Source organism: Lampris incognitus, chromosome 2 (assembly GCF_029633865.1).
Source record: "Lampris incognitus isolate fLamInc1 chromosome 2, fLamInc1.hap2, whole genome shotgun sequence".
NCBI classification, from domain to species: Eukaryota; Metazoa; Chordata; class Actinopteri; order Lampriformes; family Lampridae; genus Lampris; species Lampris incognitus.
In genome coordinates, this window is record NC_079212.1 from 126,126,613 (window position 1) to 126,143,276 (window position 16,664).

At 42.5% G+C, this 16,664-nt stretch overlaps 1 protein-coding gene across 1 annotated transcript in view; it reads left to right on the forward strand.

Moving 5' to 3' along the window:
• Window positions 1–16,664, forward strand: part of kif5ab (kinesin family member 5A, b) — a 157,421-nt gene that overhangs the window by 79,083 nt on the left and 61,674 nt on the right. The window contains exons 12-14 of the mRNA XM_056301645.1: window positions 2,318–2,517; window positions 3,626–3,694; window positions 6,040–6,246. Coding sequence (XP_056157620.1) covers window positions 2,318–2,517; window positions 3,626–3,694; window positions 6,040–6,246 — 476 coding nt within the window. The remainder of the gene's footprint in view (window positions 1–2,317; window positions 2,518–3,625; window positions 3,695–6,039; window positions 6,247–16,664) is intronic.

Genomic DNA, 16,664 nt, shown 5'->3' on the forward strand with positions numbered 1-16,664 from the left:
CCTGCATGCAATCAGGTACTTTCTGAGATTAAAATTATGTCAGCATGCCAGCCGTAGATGTTATTTTTCAGTCCACATTGGTGCAAAATGACCCTCACTTTCTGTAATTTTATTGAAGGCACATTGAGATGTTCAAAAAGGACAGTAAAATGGTCTCTTTTGGCCTGTCTCCAACATCTTTCAAATAATCACTCTCGGTACCTTTGTTTGATGACATTCATTAACTTTACACTTTGTCTAATTGGATTCCTTAAGTGTTTTTGAGGCAGAGATGCTGGAGGCTTTTATGACTTATGCATCTTTAAGAATTAGTAGTCATCACAGTAGGCAGCTGATAATTGTATATACAGATGCTTCTTAACTCACGCCGGTGTTTTCTCAATGGCCGTCTCTCTCTCTCTCTCTCTCTTGCTCTCTCTCTCTCTCTCACACACACACACACATATACTCGCAAATCTATACTTGTGGGGCCCCCTCATTGACTACATTCATTTCCTAGCCCTTAACCCTAACCTTAACCACGCAAACTACATGCCTAACCTTAACCTAACCCTAATTCTAACATGAACCCTAAAACCAAGTCCTAACCCTAAAATAGACCCTTTTACTTATGGGGCCCCATAAAATGGCCCCAAAAGGCAGGTGGTTTCTGGTTTTTCTATCCTAATGGGGATATTATTAGGATAGAAAAACATGCTACACACACACCCACACACACCACAAAAACCTATACATACATGCCCAGAGACATTGACACACATGTAGCCACATGCACAGACATGCACATCCAGACACATGCATAGGGAAATAAACACACTTTCATGTATATACAAGTAGCATGAGCACACAGACAGACACACGCACAAACATTTGCACATACAAATTTTGAAACACAGGCAAGTACGGAAACGATCTTATATGAACATGCACATGCATTCAGCACACACTGAAGTGCATGCATATGCACACATTCTCAGACTCATGCACTCACATACATACAAAGAGGACTGATCATGTTCTCCCTCTGGAGTTTAGGTCTATTCAAATGTCAGTGAACTCAGTATTAGTGATAAGGTTGACATTCAAGCTGTGTAGTAAATCCTGTCTATTGTTTTACCTTCCAGATGCTTGTCAGTGTGCTAATTATGAATTTCAGAACATTGTAGAACAAATTTATGTTGCATTTTTTTAGTAGAAATAAATATTTTTACTGGCTCAGCTCATTCACTTACTCACAATGACCAACATAAAGGGGAGGCCCCCTCACACACACACACACACACACACATTAAATCAATAATTACACACACATTGTACCACAAAATATATAGATAATACGCACACACAAAAAACCCACATATAAGCACACACATATACAAACACACATACATAAATTCATTTATACAAAAAGCACATAAATTCATGCTACACACATAAAACATACTCCAACAAACATACACATATACACAATACACACGCCAACAAATACACACACACACACAGATACCAACTATACATACTCACAGTTTCATTGGCTGTCTTCCTCCATCGCACTTCTAATCTCTTAATGGATAATTTTGCCCACACATTTTGCCCCACTCCTCCCTCAGTGCCCTCCATTTTGTTACTGTCTTTGGGACATGAGTTCCTAAAGATGGATGCTGTTGACTTTCATTATGTAACTCATTACCCCAACTATAAACCAAGGATGCCCTAAACATGAAAACAGCTTTTAGTCTGGGATATGACAATGATAAAGAAGACCAACTCTGTAATTAAATAAAAGTACCGCCCCATTGATGAAGGCATTGTTTTGTTCTGGCCAGCAAATTATACCAGAAAAGGGATAAGCTCTCTGTCAGAAAACTGAAAATAAATTCTTTAATGAAACATTGATACCATGTGACATTCTGGGTGAGACTAGTGTGTTTTGGTCTGGGACTCCTCACTTTTCTGTGTCAAGGGGATATTTCTAAACCAAAATGAATTAATATTCAGGGGTGAGGCAAGGACATGGTGGAAAACTTGTCTGAGCGAAAGAACACACAGAGGGAACTGAGGGATATGCTTGTACCGGTGCACTTGTGGTTGAGCACAATAAACAGAAACAGGTACACGGGAATATTTGTAAACCAAAAATGAATTAGAATTCTGCAGAAGATTGAAGACATGCAGGACAAATAAAAAGCATACCCTTAACTGATGCCCTCATTTGTATGCAATGAGGTGCCAGCCACTGGAGCAAAATGCCCTCTCTTATTCAGAGCATCCTGAGAACTGTTGTTCAGACCTGACTTTGTTTGTACCTGATCTTTAGGTGAGGATGTTCCAGAGACAGACCAGCTGACCCCGGGGGCAGCAGAGGTCCATCCAATTCCCCCTGAGGCCGAGGAGCCGCTGCCAGACATCTGCAGCCCCGCCTCCCTGGCCTCCTCCATTGTGGTGCGGATCTCCGAGGAGGAGCGGCAAAAGTATGAGGAGGAGATCCGCAAGCTCTACAAACAGCTGGATGACAAGGTGATGAATGGGAAGGCTTATAGCAGATGGTATCGTCTGTCTGAATACGTTAATACATAAGACAGCTGCGATACCTGCATGAATGCAAAGAGATGAGCACACATGTATCATCTCTGTAAATGATGTTTGGAAAAGACGTAGAGCTGAATCTCATTGATCCAAATCCCTTAAGGAGTGAATGCCATTTGGTAATTCTCAACCTCAGTCCTAAATTTATGCAGAATATAATACACGAACATGTACCCAAATCCCCCCCCACACACACACACACACACACAACACACAGTCCCCGGTTTTCAATTTAAATGGTTTTATCATAATACATCAGCAAACATCTCCTCAACATCATAGAGAAATTAGAATGTTATTGTACTGTTGCAACTTTTATTTTTTCCTCTCACTTATGACCAATGTAAAGATTGTGGCTCAAATAAACAACATATTACTATTTTATTATTTTTACTGTTTTTATTACTATAATAATAGTACAATGCTTTGCCTACATGCAGCTTCACAGCGTATTTGTGCATATCAGGCAGTCCATAGGGATGCATTTATCACATTTTTTCACTCTAATTCTGTGATGAATCTGCTACAGTAGAGCTGACAGTGCACATTCTGTGTTATGTGTTGATACAGAACAAACGCCTGGGGAGAAATTAAACTTATTCCATTATATTCACTGTTTATTTGTGTGTGTGTGTGTGTGTGTGTGTGTGTGTGTGTGTGTGTGTGTGTGTGTGTGCGTGCGTGCGTGCGTGCGTGCGTGTGTGCAGTCGTAGATGGGAGGGGTTTTATGCTCATACTCAGAAGTGGTCATACTGCATTTTTCCATTATTACACACAATTAGATGATTATAGAAAAAAACTAAATCCCCTTAGAGTAGTAAACTGATACATGATCCACAACCAATACTATATTCTTGATAAAGGTACAATATTCTATATCTTTGTAGCTCCAGAAGCTTCTACAATAGGGCCTTCAATCAACTATGAAAGGCTTTTCAACCCTACCATACTTTAATAACATGATCTTGAGATTGCATCTTCTTTTTTTTACGAACTTGCATGAACTGTGTCACCTCACTGTGTGTATTAACCACTGTAGGATGACGAGATCAACCACCAGAGCCAGATGGTTGAGAAACTGAAGGAGCAGATGCTGGATCAGGAGGAGGTAAAAGACCTCATGATGCATGGTGTCTTTTAATCTGTGTGGTTGACTGGTCCACAGGAGACAGCAGCGTGTGTTTATAGATATAGCCTCCATATGTGTCCCATGTATAACCAACGCAGCATTGAGCATTTTGATTGCAGCATTGAGTGATTTTGAAGAGATACTTGAAGTGGACTTCTGTAATGTGAAGCAACTTTTAATAGGAATTTAAGGAAAGTCAAAAGATTTGAAATATAAATCAGTTGTGTCTCTCTCTATAAGCTGCTTTTGAGCAATTAAAGACTGTGCAGGTCTACATCAAGAGAATCTAATTCAATTCTGCCCTATTGATTTCACTTTATTTTAAAATATCTGTCATGACATTTTTCCACCATAAATAAGTGCAACGACTTTTGTAAGTTTTTTTCTAAACTACGTTTTTTTTATATATATTTTGGTGTTTCCATTCTTTTCTCATCCACATCTTCAAAAATCACCATTGGAATAGATAGATGGAAGCATAGTACTGATGCACAGGCCAAAAGAAAACCTGCAGCTTATACAAATACTCCCCAACAATAACATCAGTCAGTGTTAATTAATATGGTTATTATGTCCCTTCATTTAACACTGTTGACTACAGAGACACGGTGGCGGCACGGTGGCACAGTGGTTAGCGCGGTCGCCTCACAGCAAGAAAGTCCTGGTTTCGAGCCCCTGGGTAGTCCAACCGTGGGGGTCATCCAAGGTCATCTTCTGTGTGGAGTTTGCATGTTCTCCCCGTGTCTGCATGGGTTTCCTCGGGGGGCTCCGGTTTCCTCCCACAGTCCAAAGACATGTAGGTCAGGTGAATCGGCCATACTAAATTGTCCCTAGGTATGAATGTTTGTGTGTGTCGACATCGACCCTGTGTGATGGCCTGGCGGCCTGTCCAGGGTGTCTCCCCACCTGCCGCCCAATGACTGCTGGGATAGGCTCCAGCATCCCCGCAACCCTGAGAGCAGGATAAGCGGTTCGGATAATGGCTGGAATGGACTGCAGAGACAATCAGTTATGAGAAATTCATGGCTAACTTCATCGCAGGCTAATTAAAATATATTAAACATGTTGGATTGGATATGACGGTCTGATATGGGGTCTAATGTACAGTAGATGTTGCTGGTTCTTTTTTACCCTCAGTCTGCAAATGTAATTGAAAAAAAAATAGAAGAAAATAAACAGCAAAAGATACAGGCTAATTGGTAATAGATTTCCCATTTACAGCATCTACTGATCCGTATGGCTAAACCAGAGGCAAACTAGCCTGCCTCAAAGCTGCAGAATCGACTGCACAGGCAGTTGCCAGTGGCTGGTGAAAGACTCCACGTTTACAAATACCCATTCATCTGTAGCATAAAAGGCTCTGCAGTGGATTACAACATGTTCTGTACGAGCACACACGCTGGCAAGTAGCCAGTCTCCTTTTTTAATAACACATTATTTTAGCCAAACAGAATCTGTTTGCTGCAGTGGAAAATGGCAGACACCCCAGGAAGTAAAATACCCCATGTTTAATGTTCTCCACTCTGTCTCAGAATGCCTCACAGTGGACTACATTAATGTGTATAGTACAGACACACCACAGCTAGTGGATGATCTCTGCTTTTTAAACCATTAGTTGACAGTCAAACATAGAGCTGCAATACTGCCATGCAACAGACCTTAGGTTATGAAAGATGTGATATTTAAAACGTTCATCTCTCTGCCTGCATTGCAACACAGTCCCACAGTGGATTAAAGCACACAACACACTGACAGGAGCACTATGGTGTTTGTTTTTACATTAAGTAATATTCTTCTGGTGAAGAATACTCTGTGTGTTCGGGTGTGCACAGGATAACAGCTTAAACCCACCCTTCAAAAAAGAAAACTGACAAGGTAAAAGGAGGGCACACTGGGAGAGACATCTTTTTTTCTTTTCATTTTTTTTACAATGTTTGTGATTAAGTAAAGTACAAAAACATATGCACGCCCAGCAGTCATTCATGGCATTGTGTCTGTAAGCTTTTTCTCTGCCTGCTCAAACACACACATAAGTAAATAGAGTTTAATTAGATGTAAATATAATCAGCTAGCATATCACACACCTATTTGTGTGTGTGCGCATGTGTGTCTTGTACATGGACATTTTATGTCCACAAGTTTTCTTGATCACCAACGAAGTAAGTTTGCACATACAAGGGATTTGACTTGTGTACATAGTATTTGTGCAAGTAATTACAGTATTATGCCTCTTTACAATATCCTTTCCTTTTTTTACATACATTTTTCAGTGTTTACAATTCACATCCACTTACCATCTTGTAATGATAAACCTCATTCGTCAGCTCCTGGCATCGTCTCGTGGGGACAGTGAGAAGGTCCAGTCTGAGCTGAGCAGGCTGCAGACTGAGAATGACTCAGCCAAGGCAGAAGTGAAAGAGGTGCTGCAGGCCCTGGAAGAGCTAGCAGTCAACTATGACCAGAAGAGTCTGGAGGTGGAGGAGAAGAGCATGCAGAGCAAGCTGCTGGCAGAGGAGCTGGCTAAGAAAATGGTGGGTTTGGGGTGATTTCAAGGGGTTCAACTGTCAGTAGTCTTTTACTTTTGATGTTTGTGGCTTCAAATCTGGCTTGTGGTCATTGTCCCATGTCATACTTCAAATTTTCCTTCTTTTTAAAAGCAATATAAGTAAGGTCCAGTCGCTTCTCTGCTATGTCTAATCATGCAAAATGCTTTTTTTTTTTGATTTTGAGATACTTTATTGATCCCCGTAGGGAAATTACACTCTGCATTTAACCCATCATAGCTGTGTAGCTAGGAGGAGTGGGCAGCCACCGTGCAGCACCCAGGGACCAACTCCACTTCATCTAGCCATGCCTCGGTCAGGGGCCAGACAGGAGTATTAACCCTAACATGTATGTCTTTTTTGATGGTGGGGTAAACCGGCGCACCCAGAGAAAACCCACAGCAGACACGGGGAGAACATGCAAACTCCACACCGAGGATGACCTGGGATGACCCCCAAGGTTGGACAACCCCGGGGTTCGAACCCAGGACCTTCTTGCTGTGAGGCGACAGTGCTAACCACTGGGCCACCGTGCCACCACATAATTTGATCATTTTTATTTTTGATAATTTAGTTTAATTTAGATAGTTTGATAATTGGAAATGGGGTGGCACAGTGACTTAGTGGTTATTTATTCAATTCAGTTCAGTTTAATTCAGTTCAGCTTAATTCAATGCAATGCCCTTTATTGTCATTGCTTATGCCGTTTATTGTAATTGCATAAGTAAATGAAATTGAGCCTCTGAGAAATTGGTGATACACATAAAAAGGGACACAAAATATAAAAGAACCGAGGACTAAATTAAGACAATTAAAAGTTACAAAAATGTAAAAATGTGTAATATCAGAATCAAAAAGACTGTAATTTCATTTCATGTACTTGCACACATGAAATGAAATGAAACATCGTTTCCCCCAGCCCACAGCAGTGCAACACAAAGACAAAAACACATATCAAAAAAACTACAAGAACACATACACTACCGTTCAAAAGTTTGGGATCACCCAAACAATTTTGTGTTTTCCATGAAAAGTCACACTTATTCACCACCATATGTTGTGAAATGAATAGAAAATAGAGTCAAGACATTGACAAGGTTAGAAATAATGATTTGTATTTGAAATAAGATTTTTTTTACATCAAACTTTGCTTTCGTCAAAGAATCCTCCATTTGCAGCAATTACAGCATTGCAGACCTTTGGCATTCTAGCTGTTAATTTGTTGAGGTAATCTAGAGAAATTGCACCCCACGCTTCCAGAAGCAGCTCCCACAAGTTGGATTGGTTGGATGGGCACTTCTTTGTGCAGATTGAGTTTCTGGAGCATCACATTTGTGGGGTCAATTAAACGCTCAAAATGGCCAGAAAAAGAGAACTTTCATCTGAAACGCGACAGTCTATTCTTGTTCTTAGAAATGAAGGCTATTCCATGCGAGAAATTGCTAAGAAATTGAAGATTTCCTACACCGGTGTGTACTACTCCCTTCAGAGGACAGCACAAACAGGCTCTAACCAGAGTAGAAAAAGAAGTGGGAGGCCGCGTTGCACAACTGAGCAAGAAGATAAGTACATTAGAGTCTCTAGTTTGAGAAACAGACGCCTCACAGGTCCCCAACTGGCATCTTCATTAAATAGTACCTGTTAGAGCCTGTTTGTGCTGTCCTCTGAAGGGAGTAGTACACACCGGTGTAGGAAATCTTCAATTTCTTAGCAATTTCTCGCATGGAATAGCCTTCATTTCTAAGAACAAGAATAGACTGTCGAGTTTCAGATGAAAGTTCTCTTTTTCTGGCCATTTTGAGCGTTTAATTGACCCCACAAATGTGATGCTCCAGAAACTCAATCTGCTCAAAGAAGTGCCCATCCAACCAATCCAACTTGTGGGAGCTGCTTCTGGAAGCGTGGGGTGCAATTTCTCCAGATTACCTCAACAAATTAACAGCTAGAATGCCAAAGGTCTGCAATGCTGTAATTGCTGCAAATGGAGGATTCTTTGACGAAAGCAAAGTTTGATGTAAAAAAAATCTTATTTCAAATACAAATCATTATTTCTAACCTTGTCAATGTCTTGACTCTATTTTCTATTCATTTCACAACATATGGTGGTGAATAAGTGTGACTTTTCATGGAAAACACAAAATTGTTTGGGTGATCCCAAACTTTTGAACGGTAGTGTATATCCAAGCTAACACATCTAAAGTAAAAAAAAAAAATCACTGTCCAGGAGAAGAAAGGCCAGCCAGGATGATTGTCGGAACTGCTGGTCTGCATGGGCTATCAGTTAGCTTAGCCTGCCCCGCTTCTGCATCCTGTCAGACCGCCCTCTGTGTTTCCTCTTCGGGCGCAGCTCCGGTCAGGGCTGTGGTCCTTGGGCCCACAGGATGCAGCAGACCAAGATCCCTCAGCCAATCCAATGCTAGCTCTCCCAGCCAGACACCCTCAACACGCCTCCCCACACTCCACATGACAACACTAAAAACACAGTCAAGACTAGGTGAGTAATAACTTGCATTGTGAAAATAGCTTTAGGGAACATGGCTGTTTGACATTAATTAGAAAGGGAACATATTGCACATGATTTTTACTTCATAGAAAGGAGGTTATGGGTTTGATCTTGGTCTTTTTGTAAAGAGTTTGCATTTGCTTTAACTGAGTACCCTGGTTCTATCCCACAGTCCAAACACGTTTGTTAGGTGAAATAGAGATTTAGTTACCCATGGGTATGAATGGTGTGTGAGTGATTTTGTGTTTGGGAGTCCACTGATAGAATGAATTAAATGGGTATAAAGAATTGATAAATAAATTATTGGGATTGCTGCAATCAAAGCCCTTGGATGCCCTATGAAAGGACCAATAATTTCTATTGGAAAAGTAACTAACTTGGACACTAACACTAACTTGGAGGTGAAAGTACTTTATGTTTGTCAAGTCTATTAAGCAGATTTCTGATTATGTAAATGCAGCGATTTTGTTAAATGTTAACTAATTTAGCAAAATCGCAAACAATTCAATTAACACTATGGCTGTCTTGATAACAACCAAGTGAGATAAGCGATATACAAAAAAATTACAATTCAAAATGATTTTTTTTAGGCTTAAGAAAGAAACTCTTAAAAGGACAGACTGAAGCTGCAAACAGCTTTAAAAGACATGTAGATAAAGGTAATTAGTTACAGAATAGGATCAAAAGAAATTAGAACAAATATGGAAAAATAATTGCTCCCAGTGAAATACAGAGGAAGACACCAGGAAGAAATAGAGAGATACATGAAAGGAAGAAAATATTGAGAGAAAGCTTAAAAAAAGAAGAAAAAAAAACATGCCAAGGCTACTGGCTCTGGCGCACTGGACCAAAGGGGTCATTATTCACAATCTTAACACCCCTTCAATATTTTATCAGCCATTTTACACTCTGTCATAGTGTCATGCCCTCTCTCCCTCCGTGTCCGTCTCCTGAAGCTGGTGCAGAGAATGATGAAAGGAGCTGACGATACAGTTGCTCACTGTGAACGTCGCTCAACTAACACTCTTAAACCCCCACCTCCCCCCCTTTTTTATTATCCTCAATCATTCCCCTAGCGCAACTCTTCTACAGCTCTATCAGCTTAGTGCTTTCTCCTTTGACCCTTCACCTGTGTTACATCTGTGTGGGGAAGCTGCCAGAGACATTTATGTCCTAAATGATAGGAGAGGCTTACATTTCCAGCTTTAAACAGCCAAGGGGGTCCTCCTGACCCATCATGAGCAATATCTCCACGTGCACTAGCACTTCAACCCTACTATTTATGCTATTATATTTCCTTTTTTTTTTGTGTTCCAAAATGGTGAGGCACTAGTTTAAAAAAAAACGGTTACCTTGGACCACATTCATCAATGTCCTCACCACTCTGTCACCTCAGTTGTCTTAATTTTAGCTTTAAGTGGGAGCTCCTTAGTTCTCATGCGGGGGGGGGGGGGGTGTTATAACTTGCCGTCCCTTCCATCCTTCTGTTCGTTCTCCTTTTCTTTCATCCTCCTTCTGTCTGTCCCTTCAAGACCCTGGCTCTTTCATCTGTATCCTGCCTGCCATTTCTCATGCCAAACTGGCTGTGCATCCTTCTTTTTCTAAACTTGTCCATATTTCTTTATCTATCTAAAATGTTGCCCCTCCATACTCCCTGTCACTTATTTAATAATTGATTGAAAATCAGTTGGAAAAAAAGAGAAATTATAGATTATGTTCATAAATTATTTTACCTCTGTGATTTCACATTAGAATCGGATCGAGGCTGAAGTTATTTAGAAGAGATGAGATAGAAGGTTCGTAAGAGTGAATATTGGAGTTTAGAAAGGCACATAATGGTTCATTAAGTTAAGATGATTTTCAAACCACATTAGTCTTAATGTAAAATTTCCACCCTAAAACAAAGTTTTCACATAATGTATACTTGATCATATTGTAGCATTAACCGCTATTAAAAAAAACACACTTCGAAACTTACAACTGAGCGTTGCTTTATTCACGGCTGTTGTCGGCCACAGCCATGCCGTACACATAGCCATTAAAACCCGACTCACAGGTCGTCTCTCTCGCCAAAGACCCGACCCACCAACCCTTGACTCGGCAACTGTGTACCATCCCCCCAGAACTGCAAAACATCTCCCCCAACTATGTACAACTAACACTTATACCCCCCTGGTGAACCTGAACACATTACAATATAATAAATATACTCACTATCTCCTTAATGGGCATTTAAAACTTTCTCAAAATGCCAGAAAACAGGTAGCAGGGATTTAATCTGTGATGTCTAAAGGTTGTCTTTTCATAAGTTCAAGCTCAGTTAGCAGTCAACCTAATAAGCAAGTTAATGCACATGAAGAATTGTGACACTCAGGATGGGAAAGAGAACTGCCATGTCTTACTGCTATGGGCCAGGTTCATATAAATGTAAAGAATCAGACAAAAATCTTTCATTTTGCTAACACATGATTGTAAGAGTTCCTCTTACGCTGTTTTTGGTCAAGGAAAACAGCTGGGAATACCACCTGGAAACAAACATGTCTTGGCGGCGTCATCATGCTGCTAAAGTGCTTGTTGCACACTTTTGTATTGGATGTAATCTATATGCAGACATATGGGTCACAGGTACGCATAGACTTAGCCATGTCTTTGAGGAAAAAATGTCTTGATGCATGCTCAATAATTTAGGTAAGAAAATCAAAGAAGGTTGAATCAGTTCATCTGGATACAACGTTTATTGACGGATACGTTTCTTCAGTCTAAACTGACTGCAGGTATCCCCACCCCTTATAACAGGCCCTGGTTAAGTGTGGCTATCCTAACTGGGCGTTTGTCAAAGCCAGGAAGACGCCCAAATAGTGCACCAGCCAATCGAAGAGAGGAGGACAACACCTGCCTAAGCATAAACCAGTGGTGATTCCATACGTGGCGGGAGTGTCGGAATAGCTGAGATGCGTATTTTCCAAACACCGCGTCTCAGTTGCTTTCAATCCCCAAAACATGCTGCACCAGAATTTGGTCGACAACAAGGATCGGGTCCCCTGGCACAAACAGAGCAATATCGTGTATGCTGTTAAGTGCCAGGAGGATTGTTGTGACTTGTACATTGGGGAAACTAAACAGATGCTGGCCAAGAGAATGACACAATACAGAAGAGCTAACATGTCAGGCAAGGACTCAGCGGTCTACACCCAGCTACAGGCCAGTGGCCACTCTTTCAGGGATGAGGAAGTATACATAGGGAGGGATGCTGGTTGAATGGGGAGTCAAAGAGGCCATCTATGTTAATGGAACGACCATCCCTGAACCGCAGGGCGGGGGGGGGGGGTAAGAGTACATCTGTCACCATCTTACAATGCTGTGATTACAAACATTACTAAATCCTCTGTGAATAGTACACATGGCCATTGAAACTCTAGTTAATGGTCACGCCCATATTTGAATATGACACTGGTCATTGGTTTCAGTCATTATGCAGCTGTATTGTTTATAAGGGTGGGGTTACCTACAGTCCGTTCAGACTGAAGAGGCCACTTAGATGAGTGATGGAAACAAATCTGTCAATAAACGTGTCCACATGAACTGATTCAACTTTCTTTGATCTTTCAGGAACCACAGCTAACTTTTTAATGTTATGTTGTACACTTGCTACTACTACTCTCGGCTGTTCTCATTAGGGGTCGCCACAGCGGATCATCCGTTTCCATTTCTTCCTGTCCTCTGCATCTTCCTCTGTCACACCAGCCCACATCCACAAACCTCCTCTATGGCCTCCCTCTTTTCCTCTTCCCTAGCAGCTCCATAATCAGCATCCTTCTCCCAATATACCCAGAATCTCTCCTCCGTACATGTCCAAGCCATCTCAATCTTGCCTCTTTTGCTTTGTCTCCAAACTGTCCAGCCTGAGCTGTCCCTCTATTATAATCATTCCTAATTCTGTCCATCATTCCCAATGAAAAGCTTAGCATCTTCAACTGCCACCTCCAGCTCCGCGTCCTGTCCTTTCGTCAGTGCTGCTGTCTCCAAACCATATAACATAGTTGGTCTCACAACCATCTTGTAAACCTTCCCATTAACTCTTGCTGGTAACCTTCTGTCGCAAATCACTCCTGACACTCTTCTCCACCCACTCCACCCTGCCTGCACTCTCTTCTTCACCTCTCTTCTGCACTCCCCGTTACTTCTGGACAGTTGACCCCAAGTATTTAAACTCATATGCCTTCTTCACCTCGCATCTTCACCTTTCCACTGTCCTCCCTCTCATTCACGTATAGATGTCTGTGAATGTTCTCATTCATCCAGGTCATGGTTATCCAGGGATAACCATGGATATTCACGTATAGGTATTCGTCTCCAGGCTCTCCTCACCTGCACCCTACTCTTGCTACAGATCACAATATCATCCGCAAACATCATAGTCCACGGAGACTCCTGCCTGACCTCGTCCATCACCATTGCAAACAAGAAAAGGCTCAGAGCCGATCCTTGATGTAATCCCACCTCCACCTTGAACCCATTTGTCATTCCAACCGCACTATTGTCACACTTCCCCCGTACATACCGTGCACCACTCCTACATACTTCTCTGCAGCTCCCGACTTCCTTATACAGCACCACACCTCCTCTCTTGGCACCCTGTCATATGCTTTCTCTAAATCCACAAAGACACAATGTAACCCCTTCTGGCCTTCTCTATACTTCTCAATCAACATTCTCAAAGCAAACATCCTATCTGTGGTGCTCTTTTGTGGCATGAAACCATGCTACTGCTCGCTAATCGTCACCTCTCCTCTTAACCTAGCTTCTATGACTCTTTCCCATATATTTATGCTGTGGCTGATCAACTTTATACCTCTGTAGTTGCTGCAGTTCTGCACATCGCCCTTGTTCTTTAAAATCGGTACCAGTATGCTCTCCACTCCTCAGCCATCCTCTCACTTGCCAAGATTGTGTTAAACAATCTAGTTAAAAACCCCACTGCCATCTCTCCTAAACATCTCCATGCCTCCACAGATATATCATCAGGACCAACTGCCTTTTCACTCTTTATCCTCTTCATAGCTGCCCTCACTTCCTCCTTGCTAATCCACTGCACTTCCTGATTCACTATCCCCACATCATCCAACCTTCTCGCTCTCATTTTCTTCATTCATCAGCCCCTCAAAGTACTACTTCTACCTTCTCATTACACTCTCCTCGCTTGTCAGCACATTTCCATCTATATACTTGATTGCCCTAACCTGCTGCACATCCTTCCCAGCTTGGTCCCTGTCTAGCCAATCGGTACAAGTCCTTTTCTCCTTCCTTAGTGTCTAACCTCTCATGCAACTCACCATATGCCTTTCCTTTGCCACCTCTCTCTTTGCTTTACGTTGCATCTCCTTGTACTCTTGTCTACTTTCTTCATCTCTCTGCCTATCCCACTTCTTCTTTGCCAACCACTTCCTCTGTATACTTTGCTGTACTTCCTCATTCCACCATCAAGTCTCCTTGTCTTGCATCGATGACACACCAAGTACCTTCCTAGCTGTCTCCCCCACTATTTCTGCAGTACTTGCCCAGCCATCCAGCAACTCTTCACTACAACCCATTGCCTGTCTTATCTCCTCCCCGAACGCCACACAACAGTCTTCCTTCTTCAGCTTCAACCATTTGATCCTTGGCTCTGCCATCATTCGCTTCTTCTTCTTGGTATCCAAAGTCATCCTACAGACCACCATCTGATGCTGCCTAGCTACATTCTCCCCTGTCACCACCTTGCATTCTCCAATCCCTTTTAGATCACGCCTTCTACATAAGATATAGTCCACCTGTGTGCACTTTCCTCCACTCTTATATGCCACCATATGTTCCTCCCTCTTCTTGAAATATGTATTCACCACAGCTATTTCCATCCTTTTCGCAAAATCCACCATCATCTGTCCTTCTATATTTCCCTCCTTGACACCATACCTGCCCATCACCGCCTCATCACCTCTGTTCCCTTCACCAATATGCCCATTGAAGTCCGCTCCAATCACCACTCTCTTCCCCCTTGGGTACACTTTCCACCACTTCATCCAACTCACTCCAGAATTCTTCTTTCTCTTCCATCTCACACCCAACTTGTGGGGCATATGCGCTGATAACATTCATCAAGACACCTTCATACTCATCACTCTGTCTGACACTCTCTTCACCTCCAGCACACTTGACATACTCTTTCTTCAGAATTAACCCTACCCCATTTCTCCTCCCACCATGGTAGAAGAGTTTGAACCCACCTCTGATGCTCCTGGCCTTACTCCCCTTCCACCTGGTCTCTTGCACACACACAGTATACCTACCTTTCTTCTTTCCATCATATCAGCCAGCTTTCTATTGCCAACGTTCAAAGTTACGACTCTCACCTCCACACCAAACGAATTTACAATATTTACCATACCTGCCACTGGAGACAAGCTGCACACAGCAACAATTAACACACAACAGGAATCCACCTCCTTACGGTCTTATTCAAAGAAAATTATCCCGGACGAGCCCCCAATTGTTACGTTCCCCGTTAAAGGTCCAGGGGATGAGGGGAAGTAACAAAGAAAATAAAAGTATCCCGGGGGAATAAGAAAGGTGGGAGGTGGAACCAGGTGTAAAAACAGATTTATTAACAAAAAGACCCTTTAGTCAAACTATAAAATAAACAGGCAACTAAAGATGCTGGCTCTTAACTAACCAGGCTTTAACAAAAACTCAGATCAAACCAAACCAAAACAAGGACACTAATAAGCTTCACCCTCCTTCTCAAGGAGTATAGACACAAGAGCTTGCTCTCTGGTTGGCAACAATGGCCCACTGGCCGTCTCTCTCCACACACTGCTACCAACAATGGCCCACTGGCACTGTTGGGTGTCACTCTCCAAGTTATATACCCAGCTGATGAGGAATTGGGGTCACCTGGGCTCAATCAGCAGCTCCACAGGAGGCGGGGCATCACCCGGAGAGGGAAAACTACAGACACACGGCACTAGGGCCGTAACAAGCTAAAAGTCCACAAAACCGGCTTGAAAATGAAGAAAATCTGAAACTTTTGCATCGGAGTCAACGGAGCACCGCCATGAAAGTGTCTGAGCCTCTGTCGGAGCCTGTCCTATCATGCGCTGTGAGTGGCCAGTCTGCGTTTCAGGGGCATGGCTTAGCGAAGGGTCAACTGTGGTATAAAGGCCTGTGTCCATGCAATTTTTGTGCTGCTCGCATCTTTTTTCTATACAGATCCTGTGAAGTTCAGCATTGACAGTGCTCAACGTCCCTGGCGCAAAAACACCCTCAGCGTACAGCTTTTTTCCCCTGCTGCACCCATGGTGGTTTCAGTTGAAAAAAAGTTCAACTTGACAATATCAACACTTCCAGCAGTGGCGAAGGAGAAACTGATCCTGGCTGTCACTGATAACCCATCCATCCATCCATCCATCCATCCATCCATCCATCCATCCATTCATTATCCAAACCACTTATCCTGCTCAGGGTCGTGGGATGCTGGATCCTATCTCAGCAAGCATTGGGTGGCAGGTGTGGAGACACCTTGGACAGGCCGCCAGTCCATCACAGCACTGACACATACACACATACATTCACACCTAGGGACAATTTAGTACGGCCGATTCACCTAACCTACATGTCTTTGGGCTGTGGGAGGAAACCGGAGCACCCGGAGGAAACCCACGCAGACACGGAGAGAACATGCAAACGCCACACAGAGGACGACCTGGGACGGACCACCAAGGTTGGACTTCCCCAGGAGTTGAACCCAGGACCTTCTTGCTCTGGCAACCCAGTTATTTACAGTTTGTCATGCACCCAGTCTTCTTTTTTTAAGGTTTATCAATACCCATGTTGAGTGCTGCTGCCAATGCCAGAGCTCAATTTTTTT